The sequence below is a fragment of the Asterias rubens genome, chromosome 3 (assembly GCF_902459465.1).
Source record: "Asterias rubens chromosome 3, eAstRub1.3, whole genome shotgun sequence".
Classification (NCBI taxonomy): Eukaryota; Metazoa; Echinodermata; class Asteroidea; order Forcipulatida; family Asteriidae; genus Asterias; species Asterias rubens.
This window is the reverse complement of record NC_047064.1, coordinates 1,941,165-1,949,550: the sequence shown is the minus strand read 5'-3', so window position 1 is coordinate 1,949,550 and position 8,386 is coordinate 1,941,165. Positions and strand designations below refer to the sequence as shown.

Sequence of the window (8,386 nt, the reverse complement as noted above, 5' to 3'; positions counted from 1 at the left end):
CAATTTGATTCCAGCTATATAAAGGTAAAACATGTTTATTTTTCAAACTGTTTATAAGTTGACAAAAGGAAATAGTTATAGTTTTCAGAAGAAAAAAAAACAAAAACATATTGAGATCATGCTGTTGTAAAACTGACTTGCACCAGCCCGCCAACAAAATAAAGCACAGGCATGTTTTGTTCTACCAAAAGGGGCTCAATACTTTTTTACTTTCTCATTTGCTTTCTGATATTATTTGTCATTTTGAGAAACCCTTCAAATGTCTGTGCGAATAAACTCGAGAACAATAAGAATACACATTTTTATTTTATACAATTTAAAAAACCTGTATGTCTTTAAAAAATATTTCAAACACTTCATTACCCCCCCCCCCCCCACACCGACACTAACAATAATTACAAACCATGCTTTGTGTGTATGAAGTATTGCCTTTTCATAAGAAATTAGCCTAAGTTGTGCGACTGTTAAAAAGTAGCCCTATTCGAAACAAACTCTTTGAGGTATGGCGGACGTGATAAGAGTGTGTACTGTTTGGTTTGGGTGTATATACACAAATTGACCCAAACCTTAGAGTGTTGTAGCATTGTGTCGGCCATGTCTAAAAAAAAAAGCTTATGAATGATATGACCACAATTTTCGACATTGAAATATACTCATAAAACACTGCCCTCATTGGTCAAAGTCGGTCAGTCAGTTCTTCGACTGACCGAAATGCATTCCCAACCTTCACGAACAACTTGAGCAGTTACAAACATAGAAAGAAAAACATGTAATAATAATTATTCAATCTCTTGGAAATTTACCCACGTGGTTTATTGTGGACATATGCAAGATTAGAGTGATTTTAGCCAATATTCGAGGTTCGTTTAAAAACATTCAACACATTAATGTTGGATTGAGTCACAATATCACGTGGGACAATAACATAAATCAATTCAGAACTTAATTCCTTGAATTGATACAAAACAACTTCACAAATTGTCCAAATGATTACAACAGTGTCATAATGAATCGAGTTCGCACATCGATTAAACAATAGATGTTGATTAGTGATGCGCATTGGGCATGCGCACTGAAGTTAAAGTGCGAAACACCCAAGCAAGCCATGTCAAGTCAATGCAATCATAACAGTGGTCAGTTTGTTTATGTTTTGGACGAGTTTATGAAATCTACATCGAACACACACGGACTATTTTGTTAATTTGTACCTAAAATTAGTATTATGTAGTTTTATATCAGAATTGGCGGCCATTTTAAATGGCCGCCAAGTCCACCCAAGGCCAAATCAAAGATTCATTTTTACCCTTAAAATTAGTATTATGTAGTTTTATATCAGAATTGGCGGCCATTTTAAATGGCCGCCAAGTCCACCCAAGGCCAAATCTAAAATTATCTAAAATTGCATGTTTTGGTGTAAAGTTTACAATATATTTGCCAAGTTTCATGCTTTTACCACAAAGTGCACGAAAGTTAACTTATCTGCGTTCCTCGGCTATTATTGACGAACAGTACCCCGAATTGTTTTTATGGATAGCTTTTTATTTCAATAATTATTGTTGTTGCAAAAGTTGGTAAAAAAAGTCTAAGTGAATAATGTCGAATCAACATTATAACTGGTACTCTCTGCACTGTGCTGTAATAATGCATTTTGATAACCAATTATGTGACTGTTCCAAGTATAGGTAGGCTGGTTCCAACAAGTCGACTAGCTTTGAGTCCAAACAGAGCTGACTTAAGTCGAACTTGGCCATACAAAATACTTACGAAAAAGTTTGTAACTTATTCGAAATAAATAAAGCGTTTTGTTTCTGTCGATTGTTCATGCGTATGTCAAAAGACCAGTGATATAGTTTACGACGCTGTCCACAGAAGGTAGATTGGTCTTAACGTTATCATTGCAATTGCCATACGCACACGAACTAGACGACAAAAGTGTTCTTATTTGCATAGAAACGTAACTTTTAGGCCATCATTCTTGAAAAAAACTATCATGTCCATGGATGACCTTTTGGGGTTGCTTCCGTTTTGTCACAAATTTGTGAGTCTAGGTGATGCATTCATTGTTTGCTCCTGCGGGTAGGGGAAACGGTTATATATTCCTCCCCCTCCATGATGAAAGTTCCTTCCATCCATACACTGCGAGGCAGCACCTGCACCGGGGGCGACCACGCCGTTTCCCGGCGGGTAGTTTAACATCATAGAGGCACCGCTCGCGGCTATGAACCGTGGGCTCCTCTCTGACTGGCGAGCCAGTACCGAGTCTGAGACTTTAATCCCTCTCTCTGCTCGCTCGCTCTCCTTAGCATCTCGTTTGTACTTCATCCGTCTGTTCTGGAACCAGATCTTGATCTGACGTTCCGTCAGGCTGAGGGATCCAGCCATCTCGATTCGACGGGGACGGCAGAGGTAGCGGTTGAAGTGGAATTCTTTTTCTAATTCGACGAGCTGGGCGCTGGTGAATGCGGTCCGGTTGCGCTTACTGGCTGCTAACTCAAGCTGTTTCTTTTTCTCTGAAAGGAAAATAAATAATTGATTGATTACATCTGATTGATTACCAGTCTAAACTTGTGATATACGGTATCACATTCAGATTTATTTAAATAATACAATTTAAATTCAGTGGACACTAATGTAATAACTCAAAATAATTAATATTATAAAACATTACTTGGTAACGAGTAATGGGGAGCTGTTGATAGTAAAAAAAAACATTGTGAGAAACGGCTCCATCTGAAGTAACGTAGTTTTCGAGAAAGAAGTAATTTTCTGCGAATTTGATTTCGAGACCTCAGATTTAAAATTTGAGGTATCGAAATCAAGCATCTGAAAGCACACAACTTCGCGTGACAAAGTGTTTTTCTTTCATTATTGTCTGGCAACTTCGACGACCAATTGAGCTCAAGTTTTCACAGGTTTGTTATTTTATTTATGCATTATGTTGAGATACAGCAAGTGGGAAGACTGGTCTTTGACAATGGCCAAAAGTGTCCAGTGTCTTTAAGGAGAGTACCAATAGTGCCCTGTTGCGTACCAGTTCCAAACATCAGGCCGTTCCACAACTGTCGCTATTTGACAACAAAATAAACGAGTATCCTTTTTAAATTATTTCACTGTAAACTTTCAAGTAAACATTATGACCAATCCAAACCGATTTTAATTGTTTCAACTCTATTGGTAAAACCTTAAAACACGAAAAATATACCCAAACTATTAATGAAAGTAAATAAAAAGCACAATGTGTAATGCTTAGCTTTGTGATTTAATTCAGTTTGTCCGGCTACGCCATAAAAAGCTTTTAAACTCAAGCTAAACAAAAAAACAAAAACAAAGTATCCGAAAAGTTAAAGTCACCTGAAAGTGGTATTTTGTCAAACTAAAGCTTTTGTCACTAAAATATTTGGAAAAGACGTCGTACCGGACCACTTTGCAAACTGACCCCATCTTTAGTTGTTTTGCTGCATCCAGAGCAGCAATGCACGTGGTCGACATTTCCGGAAATGCAAGAAAACAATTTTTTTTCGAAACGTACAAACTCACGACCACGTACGTGTGTTTGATGAAAGGCAGGAGTCTGCCTCGATTGACGTCACACAATTAGTAGGCGGGGTCACCCCCAAACAACTTAATCTATTTTTAAAACATATAAATCGTTACAAACAATTACTCAGAAAAATTATTTTATCGTTCTCTAATGTTTGAAAAAAAAAATATATATTTCCAGGTGACTTTAATAAAACATTAGTTACTGTTAAAGACGCGAGGTTTTTACACTTTTACACGAGGATTTTAAACAAATGATGCTGTTTCGAAACGAAGAAATTGTAAAATACAGAAATGTAAAATGCAGAAATATTTTTTTTTAAGACGGCTGCAGAAGTATAGCTGTATACAAAATATTCTACTTAAGAACCTTTCATTTGAAAAGGTTGTCACGTTTTTGAGAGATCGCCGAATATCCGGAGCAAACTGTTCACGCATGAAGAATAATCGCAAAACATATGAATACACAATTTTAGAAACGTTACTGCAGTATTAGTTCTCAGATTCAAATTTTGGGGCATAACAACTAAGAATATTTTCCATATTAACATTGAATGATTTTACATCGAAAGCTGCTGTATTTCTCAGATTTTAACCAGGTAAGTTTATATTGACATTATTTATTAATAAGAGTGATTAGCACACGTAAGCCCCTATGCATTTTCTTCAAAGACACTGGTCGCATTGTCTCCATGTTTGTTTGTTTTTCATTCGAATTAACTCTCAAACCTTTACAAATCAAGGGATCCCCTTATTCTTCCATATAGTTTTTTTTTTTGACAGGGCCACATACAAGACAAACTTTACTTGGGCAATGGAGTTCACATTTCACGTATCCTAGTTGGATGTTGCCAATTTAGTTTTTGCGTCAGCGTATCTATTGTTTGCTTGTTTTCAATCTCTATAACGTAAGTACACGAAACAGTTTTTGTTTTGCTTTGTTTTATTTATGAAGGTCTGTTTCCCGATGAACATCTCATGTTAAAAAGGGAACACGAGCTAGGGCAATTAACTATGATCTATTAATTAGTTTGTGTTTTTAAGTTTTCAAGATTTTTCATTTTTTTTTTTTTAATTCATTTTAATGACAAGTTTTATTTATAATAAACATATTAATACATTATTTAATTTGCAGCGATACGCCGCGTTTTTAATAATATCACTCGCCTTTTATACCAAAACAAACCAAAAACAAATGACCCCGTAACATACGTTAATGAAAATTAAATGATCAAAAACTAAGTAAGTAAATAAATCAATATATTATTAGTTCTGCACCTTAATCATTCGATTGACATGGTCCAAAGACGGTTTGATCACTCTTCAAATATTGCGACTACACATAACATTACAAATAATATTGATCAAAAGCTGGCAAAACTGACCAATGTTTCCCTTGAAGCTGGTGTGTCACCACCAGTATCAGCAGGTGACATTTAAAAAAAAAAAAAAAATTATATAATATAATATAAAGTATTATCGAAATCAAATCCTCTGTACATTTCCCGTAAATTTAGCCAGTTGAAATCAATACGATAAATAATATTAATATATTTTATACAAATTGCAATTCGAAAACAAAACAAAAACATTATTCTAATTCATTTCTATTAGTGTGACCAGTTTTGAATATAACTAATGTGTATGTTCCCTCCTGCTTTGGTTTGTAAACTACACTGACCGGACTTGAAGTAATATAATACTTTTGCATTTATGCAAATGTTAAATTTTATCAGTGTGTGTGCTGGGCATGCCACGGAATTTGAACTTTGTTATCATACACGAACCCCTTTGATAATGACACATCAACACTCGAGTGAAAGTTGACTTGAAAAGTGCTGACAAAGTTACACAAAGAACTCATGCAAACTCTTGCAATTACGCAGGCAAGATTTGCTAGCTTAAACCTGACTAAGTAAACTTGCCGTTTTAGTTTTATTGTAAGCACTAGACTTTATTCAAACACATTTTGTCTGTGAGGCAACGTGTGCTTACCAGGGAGACATTTTGGGTGGGTTTTAGGTAGGAACTGTCAGTAACTTGTAGAGTGTTTTGCCATTATGGGATGCCTACAAAGTTTTGAAATATAACATAAATTGGGTCATTTATAACGACACATGGGGGAAGCCAACGTTTCATCTATAATCATTATTGGTGGTTTCAGTTCCGTGTAATGTTATAACATCCAATAAATATATGTATTAATTTTAATGATAAATGTTTATATACATTTTAATTTTAAATGCTATATAAAACGACGGATCTGTAACTTCATTCAACTGTTCGTTAAAAAATTATTTCTCTGGATGAGTTTTGAGCAATCTCTTTAAGAATGGTAATAATGTTGTCTGGCGATCAGATATTCACAAGAATGTGCGGGTATCAAGACATCTTTAATAGCGGTTGGCAAGTGTACTGAGGTTACTCCAAGATGTGGCCACAACCAAGGACAATATTCCCTCTTCAGTATTTCATTTGCTATGTTCGTGAATAGCTGAATTTTATGTTTATAAATGTCATTGTCGAACATGGTAACTCTAACATTTCAGTAATTTAGTCGACACGACAAGTTAGGAATACATCTCGAATATTCTAAGTTCCATGGGGGATATATACCTTGGCAATTACTCATCAAATTAGTGACCGTAAACATCACTTGTTAAAGAGCACTGAAGAGTTGATAAAAGAAACAACTTCCTTCGAAATATTGTTGCTTTAGAGAGAGATGAATTGTTTCACCCCACAACTTAAATACGAGAAGGACTTCATGTTTGAAGCCTTTCCAGGGCATCTTAAAGCACACAGTTCTACACAATACGGATATTTTTCTTTTAATTATTTTCTTGCAAAGGTCCACAGGTTCCGTTATTATGTTACACGAAGGGATATATACCGGTCTTTGAAAATTACCAAGAGTGTTCCTGCCTTTAAATCGTAGGAAAGGTATTTGCTGACGGTTTTTAGCAGTTTAAAGCTTTCAAATCTTGAAACAAATCTTGAAGAAAAAAAGTTAACACAAGTACACGAAACAAATTGCGAATCGTAATACGGGGAATACCAATTTCAGGCAACACAAGAGAGGACTAGTTACCGATTACAATCATTTTAAAACGTTTATTTTTCTTTATCAGAACTAATGTTGAAATAATTTTGCTGTTTCTAAACGACATTCATTCAAACGATTTCAAGCTTCATACAATGCACAGATGCATAATAAATGCACAATTATTTTTACAAAACTTATTTTGTGACACTATCTTATTTGGATTTTAGTTGAGTACTAATTACTACGAGTGGTGTAGTGTGTTTCATGCCCTATTTAATGAAAGCTTATGTTAGCTAAGTTTGAATACACAGTTGTAAGATTGTTTACGAGTTGCAATTCTCTAGTTTTCATGGCCCGATTTCAGCTGGAAGATTTTAGTTTTTCAGACGCTTTTGTCTCAGAACGAATTTTGACATAATGTTGGTGTTTTTTAACGAAAATCATTCAAACAATGCACAGTAAATACTAATTAATGCACAATTATTTTTACACAACTTATGAATGTGCGATTTATTTTGTGACACTGACAATAACTTAATTAGGTTTTAGTTTAGTACTAATTACTACTGGCTTGTGATGTGTGTTTCATGCCATATTTAATGAAAGCTTAGCTCTCTCTAACATTCTCGAATCTCAAACAGAAGAATATGCCATTTCATATTTAGCTCACTCTTTTTGATCTTGAAATGTATTGGTTTTATGGCTTTCTTACCGCTTGCAGAAATGATCTTATGCTTGCTGTTCTGTCGCGATTCAGTCATCCATGGGTAGATCTTCTTCGACGTCGTTCCCCCAGCCGTCCGTAACCTTTCCCCGGTGTTCAATCCATCCTCGTCCCCCTCCTCGTCGGCCGAGTCAGAGCTGCCGTTAGACGGGGGTCTATTCCCCGTAGCTGCCGCTTCGCAAAGGATGTTCCCGTAACAACCTTGCTCCCCGACCGGTGCGGTGAGGCACTGGACAGACGCGGGGTCGGTCTCGATGGGATGGTAGGCCCCACCACCACCTCCTCCTGGTGCGGTGTTATAATACATGTTGTAGTACCGTGGGCTGTGGGCATAGCCGTATCCATTGCCGCCCGAAGAAGAGCCGCGGCAGGCCGCGGACTCCGAGACTGTGCTATGGTAGAACTCACCCGTGCTGTCAAAATAAGGGCTGTGCATCGCGCTCATCGCCCTGGAGAAAATTTATGTCCCTCCGACAGACTCCTGACATAATTATTGAGCAGACTGTCTTCACCGATAGGGGTCACGTGATATAGGTCTGTCACCAATGAAGTGGAGGGCAGTTTGACAGCAGGCATTTAGTCGGGGATTCTTTACGGCACTGATGTTGCAACATGAGTTTTGCTGAGGAGGTCCAGATTTCGTCCAAACACAGATTCTCTTTATTATACCACACGGACTACCCCCCCCCCTTCTGCAAAATTAAGTGTTGTAGAAAGTCATGGCTATGTTTGGATTTATGTGATCTTCACGGTTTAGTAGATGAGTGAAATTGTTTGGGTTGAGTAATAAAAAAGTCGATTCTCTCTTTAAGGTCATACTATCCCCGTAAGGTCAAGTGCTAAAGGTCGGTGGTATGGAGCTACTCTGTTAGTACCGAGCTGTGTTTAGCACTTAGGGCTTACAACCCCTCAAACAAACAAACAAATCTTGTTCGGATTAAACTATAAGTAGTAATAAACTTACAGGTCGAACCATCGTATAATTCTCTTTTGAGCGAGTTTTGGCTCTGACAAAGCCGGTTTGGTCTCAACGTTTTGAATAACAACATAGGGAATCCTTGTTCCTTGTCGATGTG

At 36.7% G+C, this 8,386-nt stretch overlaps 1 protein-coding gene across 2 annotated transcripts; it reads right to left on the bottom strand.

Annotated features, from left to right (window-relative positions):
• Nucleotides 1-578: 578 nt before the first annotated feature.
• Nucleotides 579-7,755, bottom strand: LOC117288450 (homeobox protein HOX3-like). 2 transcript variants are annotated; one of them, XR_004518881.1, is made up of 3 exons: nt 7,299-7,755; nt 1,304-2,510; nt 579-1,208 (listed from the first exon to the last, which is right to left on the bottom strand). XR_004518881.1 is itself a non-coding variant. In XM_033769318.1 (2 exons), exons 1-2 carry the CDS (start codon nt 7,753-7,755, stop codon nt 2,029-2,031), a joined length of 939 nt encoding a protein of 312 aa, XP_033625209.1. In that variant the 3' UTR covers nt 579-2,028. The 2 variants fall into 2 exon arrangements, 1 of the variants encoding a protein (XP_033625209.1); XM_033769318.1 differs by having other exon boundaries at nt 579-2,510.
• Between the last annotated feature and the right edge of the window lie 631 nt (nt 7,756-8,386).